Source organism: Silene latifolia, chromosome Y (assembly GCF_048544455.1).
Source record: "Silene latifolia isolate original U9 population chromosome Y, ASM4854445v1, whole genome shotgun sequence".
NCBI classification, from domain to species: domain Eukaryota; kingdom Viridiplantae; phylum Streptophyta; class Magnoliopsida; order Caryophyllales; family Caryophyllaceae; genus Silene; species Silene latifolia.
In genome coordinates this window covers 417,408,518-417,429,017 of record NC_133538.1, presented here as the reverse complement: position 1 = coordinate 417,429,017, position 20,500 = coordinate 417,408,518, and the positions used below count along the sequence as shown (strand labels likewise).

The following is a 20,500-nucleotide window of genomic DNA, read 5'->3' as shown; positions in this document are numbered from 1 at the left end:
AACCGAGAAGAAGAAGAAAAAGAAAAAAAAAGATGTTTGACCGTTGAAAGTTCCACTCCTATGCTTTATTTATATCTATTTAGGAGTATGTTCGGTTCGGTTTGGTGAGTTTGTATGCCAATTAGAAGGCATTGAGCTTAATTTTGATGGATTAGAGATGGATATGTTCTATTTGGTTCTGTTCAGGTACTAGCTTGGCCACGTATACCTCCACATTCCCAAAAATGTTTTGCCTTTTCTTACCCATTACCTCACTTTACCATACTTTTGTAAGCCTTCGGCTGTGACGGACCTTGTTTGGTTGGAATGTATGTGTGGTGATTAGAATTGTCTATCATTTTAGCTGCATGCATGTTTATGTGGGTCGTAGTTTAGGTGAGCGACTATAGTTCTTTCTCTCTTACATTCATATGCTTACCCTTTGCTTCACGAGAGAAGAGTGACCCATGAGAGTCCATCATTAAAGGTCTTGCAAGGTCGACGGTTCAGCTTTATTATAAACATCTTACAACTCGTTTGCATTTGACTGTTTTGCTATAAGTCTTAGTTTGCTGCATTAAATTGGTTTAAGTGGACAATTTGTAGCTAGCTCTGAGTTTTCTTTTCCGTTCCATTACTTTTGCATATAGTTTGCTTGGGGACAAGAAAAGGTTTGGTTTGGGGAAGTTTGATGCGTACATTTTATATAGACTTTTTGTACCATATATGCACGCATCTTTATGCATATTTAGTAGTGTTTAGCTACAATTGTCCCCCGAATAGTCTACTTTGATTTCTCTTGTCTTATTTGCAGGAATGAACCAAAGAGAAGCTAAATCAAGGTTAATACATGTCCCTATGCATTCATTTAGGAGATGAGTTGATTCGGAGCTTTAAGACTACTATTTTGAGATGCGCAAAGAAGTAAGATACCTAGGCGAGCAAAGGAAGAACTTCAAATTATTATTGCCTACTTTAAAGAGCCATATCTAGAGTTATACAACTGATTTTCAGCTGATTCTAATTGGAGATGAAAGCTTGTCCTCTTAACTTTCCAACACCACTGGAAACGTCCTGTTTGCCCAAGTAACGAAGAAATGGAAGCCGTTTGAAGTTCAGTGCGCGAAGCAGGAATTATGCGCTGGAAACCACTCGATCGAGTAGAATAGGTTCGATCGAATAGTTTAAGTCCTTGATCGAATTGCTTATTTTAGATAGTGTTCGATCGAGTAGTTTTTCTACTCGATCGAGAGGTTTTGCTATAATTTACTCGATAGAGGAGTTTTAAACCACTCGATCGAGTGCTTTTCTATCTTCCGCAAGGTTTTAATATCGTATTAGGTTAATAATTGTCTTTCCTATAATAGGAAATACGACATGAGGTTAACACACCACTTAAAACATTACTTTTCTTTTCCTTATTGTGAAACGATTGGTCTGCTCTCTTTTCCGGATCTCTTAATCTGTAATTCTCCCTTTTACTCTTTCTCTTTCTTTTATTATCTCATTAATTTGTGATGTTTATTATTTTTCTATCCCTTATTCTTGCTCTTTTCTTATTTATGTCTAGCTAAATCTCTTGCTAGGATTTAGGGGAGTCAATGAATTGTTGTTAGTTGCTAATTAGTTTACAGATCTTTCGTTGTTATTATGTCTATGTTGTTAATCACTGCAATTAACTGTAACTAGCTACTTGAATCGATGCATTTAGCTTAATTAATCTTGGTAAGCCTTAACCTAGACCGGAAGGTTGGAAGGGGTGAGACCCGCAGTGAACAATATGATGCTTTAGTGAGGGCAGAAGCTAAGCTAATAGTATTTTAGGGCGAATTGAGACCGGAAGGAGATATTCGTTGCCCCTTAGACCAATACAATTGGTCGAGCTGTGACCTTAGATGTAATTATCTGACATTCATTGATGACCCGACAATCCTAGTTCTCTTCCTTTACTGTTAATCTCTCTTACTCTTTTCTCACTTTAATCTCCTTTAGTTTTAGTTCAAACAACTTAAACCCCCAATTGTGACCGTAGACAGATTGAATTAACAAGTAGATAGTGACCGCCTCTTTGTGGAGATCGACCCTACTTACCGCTGACTTCTGAAGTAGTACTTAGGTATTTATTTTTGGTACTTAAACGACAAGTATCAGGTACACTGGTCGAATTTTGGATGAGGTAAACATCTTTGTTCCTTTGGTTACAATCTCCGTACACAGCTTACGTTACAGTAATATCGTTACTGTATCATTATTGCATTATTCATTTGTTGTGGTGCCCTTGTCATATTATTACTAGGTTCCAAGCTGCTATGGACCAGCAGCGCTACACACAAAGGTGCGACGATTATGACAGTGACCATTCATTACTTAACCTAGACACAAACATACATTTAGAAAAACATGGTGCTATTGTATACACACATGCTGTGTTTAAGATGTTCCAAGAGGAAGTAAAGGCTTCTATATCATGTAGTGTCGCAGACTTTGACAAGGAAAACAATGTGCGGATAATTTTTGTGGAAGATGCTGAATCAAACAGAACTTTTAAGGTGACATTCAACCTTTCAACCACGGATGCAGAATGTGCTTGCAAACTCTTTGAAAGAATAGGGTTACTTTGCAGACATATTGTGTAGGTGTACAAGGGCGAAGGAATTCGGCAAATACCAAGCAAGTACATTTTAGATAGTTGGACCAAAGAACTCTCACGCAACTAACAAGTTTGATTCGAAAACATTATTACTCACACATCTCATTTGTTCCCCTTTAAAAATATCTTGCTTAAATATATTGTGATAATAACACTGCTATATTACGAACTTTGGCTTACTGTTTCACTTTTAGCCCCCACTCCAATAATTTATTACAGTAACATTGTTACCATATAAAACAGTAACTTTATGTTTCATTATCAGGCTTGATTCCAATGGGAATGTCATCGAGGATTCAAATATGGCTCAGTCTGATAACTGCCATGCGTGCAAGCTATGGGCAGAGTTCAGTGCAACCGTTGGAGTTCTCAAAACTTTGCCTACAGTTCACATGGACGAATTAGCATCTCTACTAGTTGAGTTCCAGGAGAAGTTATATGTTCAACCACTTACAAAAGATCAATAAATAGAGATTCTCTTGGGTTGCAGCTCGTCCTCTGAAGTCACTATCTGGCCTCCGGTTAAAGCACACAATAAAGGGAGCGGAAAAAGATTGACGTCGGCAAAAACACAAGTCATTGAAAAAGCAGTAAAGCCCAAGAAACTATGTGCATACTGCAAAGAAAAAGTTGACCACGACAAGAGAACATGCCAAAGTATTCAGTTTGTGATGATGAAGTAATGATTTTCATTCAAGAAATTAACATGAGAACTTGATATCTCAGCTATAATACTTGGGTTTTATCCATCTAACTTCACATTTTCTCAAGTATTAATACCTTTTAAATTAATAATCTTTATATATGCTAATAGTAACAGTGTTGCTATTACAACTTATCTTAGGAAAAGGATTTAGGGTTGGATTAGGCGGCTCCGCGAGGCAGTGACGCCTAATCCAACCGAAAACCCTTTTCCGTCCCGTTTTAGTAGCGTCTTTCCCCTCTTTTAATCCCTCCCCACGAAAGGGTATCACCTGTCCCTCCCTAAGGTTTAGTTTTGTGTTTTTGCACTACAAACGACCTTTGATTAAGGAAAAGGGTTTAGGGTTGGATTAGGCGGCTCCGCAGAACGGTGACGCCTAACCCAACCCTAAACTCTTTTTCGTCCCGTTTTAGAAGTGACTTTTCCCTCTTTTAATCCCATCCATGTTTTTGAGTCACAGTGATACTATATGTTTGATTATGAACTAGCTTTGACTATGAAAAAGGGTTTCGGGTTGGATTAGGCAGCTCCGCAAAGCGGCGCCGCCTAATCCAACCCTAAACCGTTTTCCGTCCCGTTTTAGAAGTGTATTTCCCATCTTTTAATCCTCCCACGACAGGGTATCACCCGTCCTTCCCTAGGGTTTGGTCTTGGGTTTTTTCACTATGAACGACCTTTTACTAAGGAAAAGGGTTTTGGGTTGGATTAGGCGGCTCCACGAAGCGGTGACGCCTAATCCAACTCTAAACCCTTTTCCGTCCCGTTTTAGAAGCATCTTTCCCATCTTTTAATCCCTCGCACGACAGGCTATCACCCGTCCCTCCCTAGGGTTTAGTCTTGGGTTTTTTCACTATGAACAACGTTTTACTAAAGAAAATGGTTTAGGGTTGGATTAGGCGGTTCCGCGAAACGGTGACGCCTATTCCTACCCTAAACCCTTTTTCGTCCGTTTTAGAAGCGTCTTTCCTATATTTTAATCCCTCCCACAATAGAGTATCACCCACCCCATCCTAGGGTTTAGTCTTGGGTTTTTTCACTACGAACGACCTTTTACTAAGGAAAAGGGTTTAGGGTTGGATTAGGCGGCTCCGCGAAGCGGTGACGCCTAATCCAACCGTAAACCCTTTTTTGTCGCGTTTTAGAAACGTCTTTCCCATCTTTTACTCCCATCTATGTTTTAGAGTCACAGTATAACTGTATGTTTGATTATGAACTAGCTTTGATGAAGGAAAAGGGTTTAGGGTTCGATTAGGCGGCTCCGCGAAGCGGTGACGCCTAATCCAACCCTAAACCCTTTTCTGTCCCGTTATAGAAGCATCTTTCCCATATTTTAATTCCTCCCACGATACTACGACAGGGCATCACCCGCCCCTACCTAGGGTTTAGTCTTGGGTTTTTGCACTACGATCGACCTTTTTCCTTCCCGTTTTAGAAGTGTCTTTTGCATATTTTAATCCCTCCCATGACAGGGTATCACCTGGCCCTCCCTAAGGTTTAGTCATGGGTTTTTTCACTACGAACGACCTTTGACTAAGAAAAAGGATTTAGGGTTGAATTAGGCGGCTTCGCGAAGCGATGATGCCTAATCAAACTCTTAACCCTTTTCCGTCCCGTTTTAGAAGCGTATTTTCTCTCTTTTACTCTCATCCATGTTTTAGAGTCACAGTGTTATTATATGTTTGATTATGAACTAGCTTTGACCAAGAAAAAGGTTTTAGGGTTGGATTAGGCGGCTCCACGAAGCCGTGACACCTAATCCAACCCTAAAACCTTTTCCGTCCCATTTTAGAAGCATCATTCCCATATTTTTATCCCTCCCAGGATAATTCGACAGGGTATCACCCGCCACTCCCTAGGGTTTTGTCTTGGGTTTTTGCACTACGATCTACCTTTGACTAAGGAAAAGGGTTTAGGGTTAGATTAGGCGGCTCCGCGAAGCGCTGACGCCTAATCCAACCCGCAACCCTTTTTCGTCCCGTTTTAAAAGTGTCTGTCACCTCTTTTACTCCCTCCCATAACAGGGTATCACCCGTCCCTACCTAAGATTTAGTCTTGGGTTTTTTCACTACGAACGACCTTTTACTAAGGAAAAGGGTTTAGGGTTGGATTATGCGGCTCCGCGAAGCGGTGACGCCTAATCCAATCCTAAACCCTTTTCCGAACCTTTTAGAAGCGTCTTTCCCGTCTTTACTCTCATCCATGTTTTAGAGTCATACTGTTACTATATGTTTGATTATGAACTAGTTTTGACTAAGGAAAAAGGTTTAGGATTGGATTAGGCGGCTCCGCGAAGCTGTGATGCCTAATTCAACCATAAACCCTTTTTCGTCCTGTTTTAAAAGCGTCTTTCCCATCTTTTAATCCCTCCCACGATAGGGTATCACCCGTCCCTCCCTTGGGTTTAGTCTTGGGTTTTTGCACAACGAACGACCTATGACTAAGCAAAAGGGTTTAGGGTTTGATTAGGCGGCACCGTGAAGCGGTGTAGCCTAATCCAACCCTAAACCCTTTTCTATCCCGTTTTAGAAGCGTCTTTCACCACTTTTACTCCCATCCATGTCTTAGAGTTACAGTGTTATTATATGTTTGATTATGAACTAGCTTTGACTAAGGAAATGGATTAAGGGTTGGATTAGGCGGCTCCGCGAAGCGGTGACGCCAAATCCAAACCTAAACCCTTTTTCGACCCGTTTTAGAAGCGTCTTTCCCATATTTTAATCCCTCCCACGATACTACGACAGGGTATCACCCGCCCCTCCCTAGGGTTTAGTCTTTGGTTTTCTCACTACGGTCGACCTTTGACAAATGAAAAGGGTTTAGGGTTAGATTAGGTGGCTCCGCGAAGCGGTGACGCCTAATCCAACCCGAAACCCTTTTCCTTCCCGTTTTAAAAGCGTCTTTCCCCTCTTTTACTCTCTCCCACGACAGGGTATCACCCGTCCCTTCCTAGGGTTTAGTCTTGTGTTTTTTCACTATGAACGACCTTTTAATAAGGAAAAAGGTTAGGGTTGGATTAGGCGTCACCGCTTTGTGTCCCGTTTTAGAAGTGTCTTTCCCATATTTTAATCCCTCCCACGACAGGGTATCACCTGGCCCTCCCTAGGGTTTAGTATTTGGTTTTTGCACTACGAACGACCTTTGAGTAAGAAAAAGGATTTAGGGTTGGATTTGGTGGCTCCGCGAAGCGGCGTCGCCGAATCTAACTCTTAACCCTTTTCCGTCCCGTTTTAGAAGCGTCTTTTCTCTCTTTTACTCTCATCCATGTTTTAGAGTCACAATATTATTATATGTTTGATTATGAACTAGCTTTGACCAAGGAAAAGGGTTTAGGGTTGGATTAGGTGGCACCGCGAAGCCTAAAATCTAACCCGAAACCCTTTTCCGTCCCGTTTTAGAAGAGTCTTTCCCATATTTTAATCCCTCCCACGATACTACGATAAGGTATCACCCGCCCCTCCCTAGGGTTTAGTCTTGGGTTTTTGCACTACGATCGACCTTTGACTAAGGAAAAGGGTTTAGGGCTAGTTAGGCGGCTCCGCGAAGCGGTGACGCCTAATCCATCCCACAACCCTTTTTCGTCCCGTTTTAAAAGCGTATTTGCCCTCTTTTACTCTCTCCCACGACAGGGTATCACCCGTCCCTGCCTAGGGTTTAGTCTTAGATTTTTTCACTACGAACAACCTTTTAATAAGAAAAAGGGCTTAGGGTTGGATTAGGCGTCACTGCTTTGTGTCCCGTTTTAGAAGTGTCTTTCCCATATTTTAATCCCTCCCATGACAGGGTATCACCTGGCCCTCCCTAGGGTTTAGTCTTGGGTTTTTGCACTACGAACGACCTTTGACTAAGAAAAAGGATTTAGGGTTGGATTTGGCGGCTCCGCGAAGCGGTGTCGCCGAATCTAACTCTTAATCCTTTTCCATCCCGTTTTAGAAGTGTCTTTTCTCTCTTTTACTCTCATCCATATTTTAGAGTCACAGTGTTATTATATGTTTGATTATGAACTAGCTTTGACCAAGGAAAAGGGTTTAGGGTTGGATTAGTTGGCTCCGCGAAGCCGCGATGCCTAAAATCCAACCCGAAACCCTTTTCCGTCCCGTTTTAGTAGCGTCTTTCCCATATTTTAATACCTCCCACGATACTACGACAAGGTATCACCCACCCCTCCCTAGGGTTTAGTCTTGGATTTTTGCACTACGATCGACCTTTGACCAAGGAAAAGGGGTTAGGCCTAGTTAGGCGGCTCCGCGAAGCGGTGACGCCTAATCCATCCCGCAACCCTTTTTCGTCCCGTTTTAAAAGCGTCTTTCCCCTCTCTTACTTCCTCCCACGACAGGGTATCACCCGTCCCTCTCTAAGGTTTAGTCTTGGGTTTTTTCACTACTAACGACCTTTTACTAAGAAAAAGGGTTAAGGGTTGGATTAGGCGGCTCCGCGAAGCGGTGTCACCTACCAACCCTAAACCCTTTTCTGAACCATTTTAGAAGCATTTTTCCCCTCTTTTACTCTCATCCATGTTTTAGAGTCACAGTGTTACTATATGTTTGATTATGAACTAGTTTTGACTAAGGAAAATGGTTTAGGGTTGGATTAAGCGTCTCCGCGGGAAGCGATGAGGCCTAATCCAACCCTAAACCCTTTTCCGTCCCGTTTTAGAAGCGTCTTTCCCATAATTTAATCTTTCCCACGATACTACGACAGGGTATCACCCGTCCCTCCCTAGGGATTAGTCTTGGGTTTTTGCACTACGATCAACCTTTGACTAAGGAAAAGGGTTTAGGGTTAGATTAGGCGTCTCCGGGAAGCGGTGACGCCTAATCCAACCCGCAACCCTTTGTCGTCCCGTTTTAAAGGCGTCTTTCCCCTCTTTTACTCTCTTCCACGACAGGGTATCACCCGTCCCTCCCTAGGGTTTAGTCTTGGGTTTTTTCACTATGAACGACCTTTTAATAAAAAAAATGGTTTATGGTTAGATTAGGCGATTCCGCAAAGCGGTGACGCCTAATCCAACCCTAAACATTTTTCCGTCCCATTTTAGAAGTGTCTTTACCATATTTTAATCCCTCCCACGACAGGGTATCACCTGGCCCTCCCTAGGGTTTAGTCTTGGGTTTTTGCACTACGAACGACCTTTGACTAAGAAAAAGGATTTAGGGTTGGATTAGGCGGCTCCGCGAAGCGTTGTCGCCTAATCGAACTCTTAACCCTTTTCCATCCCTTTTTAGAAGCGTATTTTCTCTCTTTTACTCTCATCCATGTTTTAGAGTCACAGTGTTATTATATGTTTGATTATGAACTAGCTTTGACCAAGGAAAAGGGTTTAGGGTTGGATTAGGCGGCTCCGCTAAGAGATGACGACTAATCAACCCCTAAACCCTTTTCCGTCCTGTTTTAAAAGCGTCTTTCCCATCTTTTAATCCCTCCCATGATAGGGTATCACCCGTCCCTACCTAGGGTTTAGTCTTGGGTTTTTGCACTACGAACGACCTTTGACTAAGGAAAAGGGTTTAAGGTTTGATTAGGTGGCACCGCGAAGTGGTGTCGCCTAATCCAACTCTAAACCGTTTTCTATCCCGTTTTAGAAGCGTCTTTCCCCACTTTTACTCCCATCCATGTCTTAGAGTTACAGTGTTACTATATGTTTGTTTATGAACTAGCTTTGACTAAGAAAAAGGGTTAAGGGTTGGATTAGGTGGCTCCGCAAAGCGGTGACGCCTAATCCAACCCTAAACCCTTTCCCGTCCCGTTTTAGAAGGGTCTTTCCCATATTTTAATCTCTCCCACGATACTACGACAGGGTATCACCCGCCCCTCCCTAGGGTTTAGTCTTTAGTTTTTGCAATACGGTCGACCTTTGACAAAGGAAAAGGGTTTAGGGTTAGATTAGGTGGCTCTGCGAAGCGTTGACGCATAATCCAACCCGAAACCCTTTTCCGTCCCGTTTTAAAAGCGTATTTCCCCTCTTTTACTCTCTCCCACGACAGGGTATCACCCATCCCTTTATAGGGTTTAGTCTTGGGTTTTTTCACTATGAACGACCTTTTAATAAGGAAAAGGGTTTAGGGTTGGATTAGGCGATTCCGCAAAACGGTGACGTCTAATCCAACCCTAAACCTTTTTCCGTCCCGTTTTAGAAGTGTCATTACCATATTTTAATCCCTCCCACGATACTACGACAGGGTATCACCCGCCCCTCCCTAGGGTTTAGTCTTTGGTTTTCTCACTACGGTCGACCTTTGACAAATGAAAAGGGTTTAGGGTTAGATTAGGTGGCTCCGCGAAGCGGTGACGCCTAATCCAACCCGAAACCCTTTTCCTTCCCGTTTTAAAAGCGTCTTTCCCCTCTTTTACTCTCTCCCACGACAGGGTATCACCCGTCCCTTCCTAGGGTTTAGTCTTGTGTTTTTTCACTATGAACGACCTTTTAATAAGGAAAAAGGTTAGGGTTGGATTAGGCGTCACCGCTTTGTGTCCCGTTTTAGAAGTGTCTTTCCCATATTTTAATCCCTCCCACGACAGGGTATCACCTGGCCCTCCCTAGGGTTTAGTATTTGGTTTTTGCACTACGAACGACCTTTGACTAAGAAAAAGGATTTAGGGTTGGATTTGGTGGCTCCGCGAAGCGGCGTCGCCGAATCTAACTCTTAACCCTTTTCCGTCCCGTTTTAGAAGCGTCTTTTCTCTCTTTTACTCTCATCCATGTTTTAGAGTCACAATATTATTATATGTTTGATTATGAACTAGCTTTGACCAAGGAAAAGGGTTTAGGGTTGGATTAGGTGGCACCGCGAAGCCTAAAATCTAACCCGAAACCCTTTTCCGTCCCGTTTTAGAAAAGTCTTTCCCATATTTTAATCCCTCCCACGATACTACGATAAGGTATCACCCGCCCCTCCCTAGGGTTTAGTCTTGGGTTTTTGCACTACGATCGACCTTTGACTAAGGAAAAGGGTTTAGGGCTAGTTAGGCGGCTCCGCGAAGCGGTGACGCCTAATCCATCCCACAACCCTTTTTCGTCCCGTTTTAAAAGCGTATTTGCCCTCTTTTACTCTCTCCCACGACAGGGTATCACCCGTCCCTGCCTAGGGTTTAGTCTTAGATTTTTTCACTACGAACAACCTTTTAATAAGAAAAAGGGCTTAGGGTTGGATTAGGCGTCACTGCTTTGTGTCCCGTTTTAGAAGTGTCTTTCCCATATTTTAATCCCTCCCATGACAGGGTATCACCTGGCCCTCCCTAGGGTTTAGTCTTGGGTTTTTGCACTACGAACGACCTTTGACTAAGAAAAAGGATTTAGGGTTGGATTTGGCGGCTCGCAAGCGGTGTCGCCGAATCTAACTCTTAATCCTTTTCCATCCCGTTTTAGAAGTGTCTTTTCTCTCTTTTACTCTCATCCATATTTTAGAGTCACAGTGTTATTATATGTTTGATTATGAACTAGCTTTGACCAAGGAAAAGGGTTTAGGGTTGGATTAGTTGGCTCCGCGAAGCCGCGATGCCTAAAATCCAACCCGAAACCCTTTTCCGTCCCGTTTTAGTAGCGTCTTTCCCATATTTTAATACCTCCCACGATACTACGACAAGGTATCACCCACCCCTCCCTAGGGTTTAGTCTTGGATTTTTGCACTACGATCGACCTTTGACCAAGGAAAAGGGGTTAGGCCTAGTTAGGCGGCTCCGCGGCGTGACGCCTAATCCATCCCGCAACCCTTTTTCGTCCCGTTTTAAAAGCGTCTTTCCCCTCTCTTACTTCCTCCCACGACAGGGTATCACCCGTCCCTCTCTAAGGTTTAGTTTTGGGTTTTTTCACTACTAACGACCTTTTACTAAGAAAAAGGGTTAAGGGTTGGATTAGGCGGCTCCGCGAAGCGGTGTCACCTACCAACCCTAAACCCTTTTCTGAACCATTTTAGAAGCATTTTTCCCCTCTTTTACTCTCATCCATGTTTTAGAGTCACAGTGTTACTATATGTTTGATTATGAACTAGTTTTGACTAAGGAAAATGGTTTAGGGTTGGATTAAGCGTCTCCGCGAAGCAGTGAGGCCTAATCCAACCCTAAACCCTTTTCCGTCCCGTTTTAGAAGCGTCTTTCCCATAATTTAATCTTTCCCACGATACTACGACAGGGTATCACCCGTCCCTCCCTAGGGATTAGTCTTGGGTTTTTGCACTACGATCAACCTTTGACTAAGGAAAAGGGTTTAGGGTTAGATTAGGCGTCTCCGGGAAGCGGTGACGCCTAATCCAACCCGCAACCCTTTGTCGTCCCGTTTTAAAGGCGTCTTTCCCCTCTTTTACTCTCTTCCACGACAGGGTATCACCCGTCCCTCCCTAGGGTTTAGTCTTGGGTTTTTTCACTATGAACGACCTTTTAATAAAAAAAATGGTTTATGGTTAGATTAGGCGATTCCGCAAAGCGGTGACGCCTAATCCAACCCTAAACATTTTTCCGTCCCATTTTAGAAGTGTCTTTACCATATTTTAATCCCTCCCACGACAGGGTATCACCTGGCCCTCCCTAGGGTTTAGTCTTGGGTTTTTGCACTACGAACGACCTTTGACTAAGAAAAAGGATTTAGGGTTGGATTAGGCGGCTCCGCGAAGCGTTGTCGCCTAATCGAACTCTTAACCCTTTTCCATCCCTTTTTAGAAGCGTATTTTCTCTCTTTTACTCTCATCCATGTTTTAGAGTCACAGTGTTATTATATGTTTGATTATGAACTAGCTTTGACCAAGGAAAAGGGTTTAGGGTTGGATTAGGCGGCTCCGCTAAGAGATGACGACTAATCAACCCCTAAACCCTTTTCCGTCCTGTTTTAAAAGCGTCTTTCCCATCTTTTAATCCCTCCCATGATAGGGTATCACCCGTCCCTACCTAGGGTTTAGTCTTGGGTTTTTGCACTACGAACGACCTTTGACTAAGGAAAAGGGTTTAAGGTTTGATTAGGTGGCACCGCGAAGTGGTGTCGCCTAATCCAACTCTAAACCGTTTTCTATCCCGTTTTAGAAGCGTCTTTCCCCACTTTTACTCCCATCCATGTCTTAGAGTTACAGTGTTACTATATGTTTGTTTATGAACTAGCTTTGACTAAGAAAAAGGGTTAAGGGTTGGATTAGGTGGCTCCGCAAAGCGGTGACGCCTAATCCAACCCTAAACCCTTTCCCGTCCCGTTTTAGAAGGGTCTTTCCCATATTTTAATCTCTCCCACGATACTACGACAGGGTATCACCCGCCCCTCCCTAGGGTTTAGTCTTTGGTTTTTGCAATACGGTCGACCTTTGACAAAGGAAAAGGGTTTAGGGTTAGATTAGGTGGCTCTGCGAAGCGTTGACGCATAATCCAACCCGAAACCCTTTTCCGTCCCGTTTTAAAAGCGTATTTCCCCTCTTTTACTCTCTCCCACGACAGGGTATCACCCATCCCTTTATAGGGTTTAGTCTTGGGTTTTTTCACTATGAACGACCTTTTAATAAGGAAAAGGGTTTAGGGTTGGATTAGGCGATTCCGCAAAACGGTGACGTCTAATCCAACCCTAAACCTTTTTCCGTCCCGTTTTAGAAGTGTCATTACCATATTTTAATCCCTCCCACGATAGGGTATCACCTGGCCCACCCTAGGGTTTAGTTTTGGGTTTTTGCACTACGAACGACCTTTGACTAAGAAAAAGGATTTAGGGTTGGATTAGGCGGCTCCGCGAAGTGTTGTCGCCTAATCTAACTCTTAACCATTTTTCATCCCTTTTTAGAAGCGTCTTTTCTCTCTTTTACTCTCATCCATGTTTTAGAGCCACAGTGTTATTATATGTTTGATTATGAACTAGATTTGACCAAGGAAAAGGGTTTAGGGTTGGATTAGGCGGCTCCGTGAAGCGGTTACGTATAATCCAACCCTAAACCCATTTCCGTCCTGTTTTAAAAGTGTCTTTCCCATCTTTTAATCCCTCCCACGATAGGGTATCAACCGTCCCTCCCTAGGGTTTAGTCTGGGTTTTTTGCACTACGAACGACCTTTGACAAAGGAAAAGGGTTTAGGGTTTGATTAGGCGGTACCGCAAAGTGGTGTCGCCTAATCCAACCATAAACCCTTTCTATCCCGTTTTAGAAGCGTCTTTCCCCACTTTTACTCCCATCCAAATCTTAGAGTTACAGTGTTACTATATGTTTGATTATGAACTAGCTTTGACTAAGGAAAAGGGTAAAGGGTTGGATTAGGTGGCTCCGCGAAGCGGTGATGCCTAATCCAACCCTAAACTCTTTCCCGTCCCGTTTTAGAAGCATCTTTCCCATTTTTTAATCCCTCCCACGATACTACGACAGGGTATCACCCGCCCCTCCCTAGGGTTTAGTCTTTGGTTTTTGCACTACGGTCGACCTTTGACAAAGGAAAAGGGTTTAGGGTTAGATTAGGTGGTTCTGCGAAGCGGTGACGCATAATCCAACCCGAAACCCTTTTCCGTCCTGTTTTAAAAGTGTCTTTCCGCTCTTTTACTCTCTCCCATGACAGGGTATCAGCCGTTCCTCCCTAGGGTTTAGTCTTGGGTTTTTTCACTACGAACGACCTTTTAATAAGGAAAAGGGTTTAGGGTTGGATTAAGCGTCACCGCTTTGTGTCCCGTTTTAGAAGTGTCTTTCCCATATTTTAATCCCTCCCATGACAGGGTATCACCTGGCCCTCCCTAGGGTTTAGTCTTGGGTTTTTGCACTACGAACGACCTTTGACTAAGAAAAAGGATTTAGGGTTGGATTTGGCGGCTCCGCGAAGCGGTGTCGCCGAATCTAACTCTTAACCCTTTTCCGTCCCGTTGTAGAAGCGTCTTTTCTCTCTTTTACTCTCATTAATGTTTTAGAGTTACAATGTTACTATATGTTTGATTATGAACTAGCTTTGACCAAGGAAAAGGGTTTGGTGTTGGATTAGGTGGCTCCACGAAGCCGCGACGCCTAAAATCCAACCCGAAACCCTTTTTCGTCCCATTTTAGAAGCGTCTTTCCCATATTTTAATCCCTCCGATGATACTATGACAAGGTATCACCCGCCCCTCCCTAGGGTTTTGTATTGGGGTTTTGCACTACGAACGACCTTTGACTAAGAAAAAGGAATTAGGGTTAGATTTGGCGGCTCCGCGAAGCGGTGTCGCCGAATCTAACTCTTAACCCTTTTTCGTCCCGTTTTAGAAGCGTGTTTTCTCTCTTTTACTCTCATCCATGTTTTACAGTCATAGTGTTATTATATGTTTGATTATGAACTAGCTTTGACCAAGGAAAAGGGTTTACGGTTGGATTAGGTGGCTCCGCGAAGCCGCGACGCCTAAAATCCAATCCGAAACCCTTTTCCGTCCCGTTTTAGAAGCGTCTTTCCCATATTTTAATCCCTCCCACGATACTACGACAAGGTATCACCCGCCCCTCCCTAGGGTTTAGTCTTGGGTTTTTGCACTACGACCGACCTTTGACTAAGGAAAAGGGTTTAGGGCTAGTTAGGCGGCTCCGCGAAGCGGTGACGCCTAATCCATCCCGCAACCCTTTTTCGTCCCGTTTTAAAAGCGTCTTTCCCCTCTCTTACTCCCTCCCACGACAGAGTATCACCCGTCCCTCTCTAAGGTTTAGTCTTGGGTTTTTTCACTACTAACGACCTTTTACTACGGAAAAGGGTTTAAGGTTGGATTAGGAGGCTCCGCGAAGCGGTGTCGCCTAATCCAACCCTAAACCCTTTTCCGAACCATTTTAGAATCATCTTTCCCCTCTTTTACTCGCATACATGTTTTAGAGTCACAGTGTTAATATATGTTTGATTATGAACTAGTTTTGACTAAGAAAAAGGGTTTAGGGTTGGATTAGGCGGCTTCGCGAAGCGGTGACGCCTAATCCAACCCTAAACCCTTTTCCGTCCCGTTTTAGAAGCGTCTTTCCCATATTTTAATCTTTCCCACGATACTACGACAGGGTATCACCCGTCCCTCCCTAGGGTTTAGTCTTGGGTTTTTGCACTACGATCGACCTTTGACTTAGGAAAAGGGTTTAGGGTTAGATTAGGCGGCTCCGGGAAGCGGTGACGCCTAATCCAACCCACAACCCTTTTTCGTCCCGTTTTAAAGGCGTCTTTCCCCTCTTTTACTCTCTCCCACGACAGGGTATCACCCGTCCCTTCCTAGGGCGATGTGCCTTTATTGAGTTGGTGGACACCCCATTCTAATTTTCTTCCTATTTAAATGAATTTTTCTACATTTTCAGGGGAGCAGATTTCAACAAGGAATTTGTCCCACCATTTGATTTTGAATCCGCTGACTAACGAGAGGGGATAGGGAGATGGATACACTTGCAGAAGGGCGTAGTGCCAACAAAGTATCCATGGAATTTTGAATTCGGCATGGAAAAGTAAAGGTTTTGAGTATAACTCTCCTTTGGTATGTGTAAGAAAGACTTCAAACCCTTTGGTGCAATTTGGAGGGTATATTTCCTGAGTAGGTCCAAAGAAATACCACCGGGTATAGAACCAGATAGGGAAATTCTTCGGACAGGTTTTATTGAATGTTATGAACCAAGAATGGTCATAGTCTTGAAGAAGAAGAGTTCTAGACCATGCTTGTTTGTAATCTGTATATGAATATGTTTGAGGGATGAATCGTTTTTAAAATTCCTTTTCTGCATAAGGTTCGATCCATTCATCCGAATGGAGAACCTTGTTGATTATGAGTTTTGAGTAAATAATGCGACCATCAGTAGGGGATCGCTCATGTTTTATCTTTGCTGAACCAGAGTCATCCAGAATGAATTCATAAAATCTTTGGGTTTTATTAATGTGATCAGGAAACCAATGAAAGCCTTGTGGAAAGGTTTTATAGGTATTTTTCCTGACTTCTTGGACAGAAGGTGTAGTTTTGAATTTGGTTAGGCAGATTGTTTCTGTTACTTGTTTAGTGATATAGTAGCCAGTGGCTCGGAAAGTATTATTTTTAACTTCCTTCTGTTGTTTCTGTGCTTTGGTCAAATTGGATTGGTTTTGCACTGCTTGAGAGTATGGCAGAGCAGGAAAATTTGAAGCTAGAGGTATAAATTGATTGGACGTTTTGATTGGGTTTTGAGTTTTTGATGTAGTTGATTTTGATGTGGTTAGTTTTGTGATTTGAATATCCATCTCGTAGTCATCAGAGGACTGGTATCCCTGTTGGGCAATTCCCTTGCCCTTGTTCTTGGATGAAATCAACATTTCGTCCCTGTAAAAATTCTCGTGTCAGAAAATCTGGAAGAGAATTTTTATCTCCATTTATGTACTCAATATCAAAATCAAATACTGACAGTATAGCCTGCCATCTTGCAAAAATTTGTTTTGATACAATATTTTGAACATCTTTTTCTAAAACTTCTTTTGCTGATTTACAATCAATTCGTAAAAGAAATTTTTGTTGTATAAATCATCTTGGAATTTTGAAATACATAAAACAATAGATAAAATTTCTTTTTTAATAGTTGAATACTTTTTTTGAGGACCAAGCCATATACCAAAATGGAATATGACAAGACTCTCTTTTTGATGCAGGTTTTGCTTAAGTATGCCTCCATATCCTATATTAGATGCATCTGTTTCGACTATCATGAATGCACTAGGATGAGGAATGACTAAGCAAGGTAATGACTTGACTTTATCTTTGAGATGCTTGACTATATTAGTATGAAATGATGACCATACAGAAGGATTCTTTTTGAGTTTTTCAAAAAGGGGTTTGCAAATTTGTCTTAATTTTGGGAAGAAATCTGAAACATAATTCAGGCATCCCAAAAATCTTTGAAGTTGAGTTTTATCTTTGATTTGATCTGGGAATTTATCAGCAAATTTGATAGCTCGCGCTATTGGCCGTATAGTTCCCTTATGAATGTCATGTCCCAAAAATCTAATCTTACTTTAAAAAAGCTTCATTTTTGGGTCATATACTACAAATCCATTTTTCTCAATTGTATAAAGAAAGGTTTGAAGATGTTTGAAATGCTGCTCAATACTTTGCGAAAATATCAAAACATCGTTAATATAGACAATTGAAAATGCTGAAAATGGATTAAGTATTTCATTCATAATATTTTGAAATTCTGAAGGAGCATTTTTGAGTCCAAAAGGCATTACGTTCCATTCGTAATGTCCAAATGGGACTGTAAATGTTGTTTTGTATCTATCATGTTCTGCAATTTGTATTTGCCAGAACCCTGATTTCATATCAAATTTTGAAAATATTTTTGCGTTATAAAGTCTCTTGAGAAGGTCTCTTTTATTAGGTATTGGATACCTAATCCATTGAAGTACCTTATTAAGAGGCTTATAATTGATAACTAATCGAGGTACTCCTCGTTCTTTTTCGGCATTGTTCATGACATAAAAAGCTGCACAACTCCAGGGAGATTTGGAGGGTCTAATGAGCTTTTTATCCAAGAGGGTTTGAATTTATTTTTTGCAGACTTCTAAGAGCTCAGTATTCATTTGAATGGGTCGAGCCTTAGTAGGGATTAATCTTTCAGAGAAATCCTTGATGTAAGGTAGTGTGACTACATGTTTTTTCCTTTCCCAAAATGCATTGGGAATGTCAGCACAGACCTTTGTTTTAAACAGATTTTCAATATTATCAATCTGTTTTTGAATTGCAGGGGATTGAAGTTTTTCATCAATCCTTTCATAAGAAATTTCTTCCTTCAAATTTTTAATCTGAATAAGCTTTTGATGAATAGTATTCATCTTTTGATAAATAGTAGAGGATTGAAGTAATGAAATATCCTTTTGAGCAATAGGAGAAAGAAATTCAAATGTTATTTATTTTCCTAAGATATTTGTATGTATCCCAGAGTTATCTACTCGAAAGGAATAAATTTGTGTTAGGAAAGGTGTTCCAAGAATTAAATCTTCCGAAACATCTTTCACAACAATTAGAGTATTCTTAAAGGAATAATCCTTATTAATGATATGAGCTTTAGGAACTTTATGCTTGATCTTTAATGGGCTGTTATTAGCACCATATAATTTGGTATCAGTTTTTTCGTAATATTTGGATGGTATAACTCCATCCTTAATACAGTTTTGATCAGCACAACTATCAAGTAGTGCCATGAGTTTAAGGGTAAAATCCTTAACTCTAACTGTAATTACGCAGTACCATTTTTGAAATTTTATCTTACTAATGGTTTTGATGAATTTATTTTCATGATCCGAATCGTCTTTTGATGATCCTTGAGGACCTTGCTGTTGGTCTGGGTTACTTGTTATGAATCGTGATTCTTCCAGGGATGTAAGTCTTGAGTCAATATCAAGACCTATAGATTCTAAGATTTTCCAAAAATTTTAGATTTCATTAATTTGAACTTTTAATGAATTGATCTCTTGTTGCATTTGTTTAACAGGTGAAGCTGTTAGTTCTAATGCAACTGGTGACTTTCCTTTAACAGTTGTAGAAGGATATTTGTTAAAAAGTTTTGATATACTGAATGGCTCAGTAATAGAAGGTAAAAGATTTTGATCTTTCAAGACTAGACTTTTGAGACGAATTAAGGCATCCTTTTTAATGTCAGGATTATCTACTTTGTCTATAACATCAAAGAGAAATTCCTTATCTTTGTTGTTATCTTATTTTGTAGAGATGACATTAATTTTTTGAATAGGGGAGGATGATGCTGAATCATAAGATTCAGAATCTGATGAGTTTTGAACTATGTCGAGTTCTTCCCCCTCAGAAGTAGTGGAAGAAGACTGAAGAAGAAGCTTTGATAATTTATTACAAAGTTCTGAATCATTATGAAATAATTCTTTTATTTTCTTCTTTGTGGTGCATTTATCTGCTTTATGGCCTGCTTTACCGCATCGATAGCAGATAATTTCTTTTGATGAAGAAGGTGTAAACTTCTTCTTTCTGTATTTATGAGGCTTTTTGTAATAAGGGTAACTTCGTTCTTTTGAATGACGTTTGAAACTGCTTTATTTTTTATGTGCTTTTCTTTTTGATGAAGGAGCTTGAACCTTTTCAAGGCCGAATCCTTCACAGAAACATCCTAGTTCTTTTCTAGAAAGTTTCTTGTCTGAACTGTATTTTGATTGAAGTTTAAGTTCTTCACATAAAGATAAACCTTCATTCTTTACGAAGGCAAATAATTGCCCATAGGTTATATCTTTGTAAGGAACCTCTTCAGATCCTACAGTTTCTTTAAGCTTTCTAAATACCCTTTGAGCGAAAAGGTTAGGAAGACCAGATATGAATTTTTCTTTCCAGAATGATTCATTGCAATCTGATCGTCTTGGCACATAAGTAAGGAACATGTCTTTATACTGTTGGAGCTTGTGTCCTCCACAATTAGTGTGATAACATTTATAAATCTCTTATAGGTTCACAAGGGTACACTTTGTATTTTATCAGTTGATTAATGATTACTTAATAATGGTTGGCTTGCTAGAAAGTTTGACGTTATTATCATACTGATGGCGGTGATCAACGGGTCCCTAAAAGTCACACCTAAAGGATGTGTTTGAGAAATGTGATTGTATGAAAATATAATCACATTGATGCCTGACTAAAAGGTTAGTCCATGTATTTGACTAAACAGTTAGTCAATGTGTTGATGAGACGATTATTTAATCTAATTAAATAATATTAGCTGAGACGAATTAACTGTCAATTCGTAAATTGAATATAATATGTTATATTTAATTAATGTATATAATGTTAGCTTGAACGAATTAAGATGTTAATTCGTAATTAAATGTAACCAGTTATATTTAAATAGCAAATTATAAATATGCGATATTTATAGTTAATGTATATATTATACAATATTGTCATAATATATGTTGACAGACTGGTATTGATAAATCGACTGCAAGCTGTTATAAGTGGACTTATTAATACATGTCAATATATAGACAATTGAGAAAATAATACACATTTATACATTTTGTAAACTACCAAAAATAAGAAGATTTAATCTCATTATTTTTGGTAGGTGGAAAAACCAAAAATAAGAGAATAATTTCTCTTATTTTTCGGTTGGTCAAAACCGAAAAAGGAAGAAATATCTTCCCTTATTCCTCTCCCTATTTCGGTTATAATAGGGAGAGAGGGAGATCATTTTACTTATCCCTTTTTAACCTAATTTTTGACCTAAAAATTCTCTCATCAAAAATCACACAAAACCCTAAATTA

At 40.8% G+C, this 20,500-nt stretch overlaps 1 protein-coding gene across 1 annotated transcript; it reads left to right on the top strand.

The window, feature by feature from the left end:
• Nucleotides 1-2,288: 2,288 nt before the first annotated feature.
• Nucleotides 2,289-18,826, top strand: LOC141632407 (protein FAR-RED ELONGATED HYPOCOTYL 3-like). The gene is made up of 4 exons (XM_074444957.1): nucleotides 2,289-2,590; nucleotides 2,895-3,069; nucleotides 18,595-18,598; nucleotides 18,711-18,826. Exons 1-4 carry the CDS (start codon nucleotides 2,289-2,291, stop codon nucleotides 18,824-18,826), a joined length of 597 nt encoding a protein of 198 aa, XP_074301058.1.
• The last annotated feature ends 1,674 nt before the right edge of the window (nucleotides 18,827-20,500 follow it).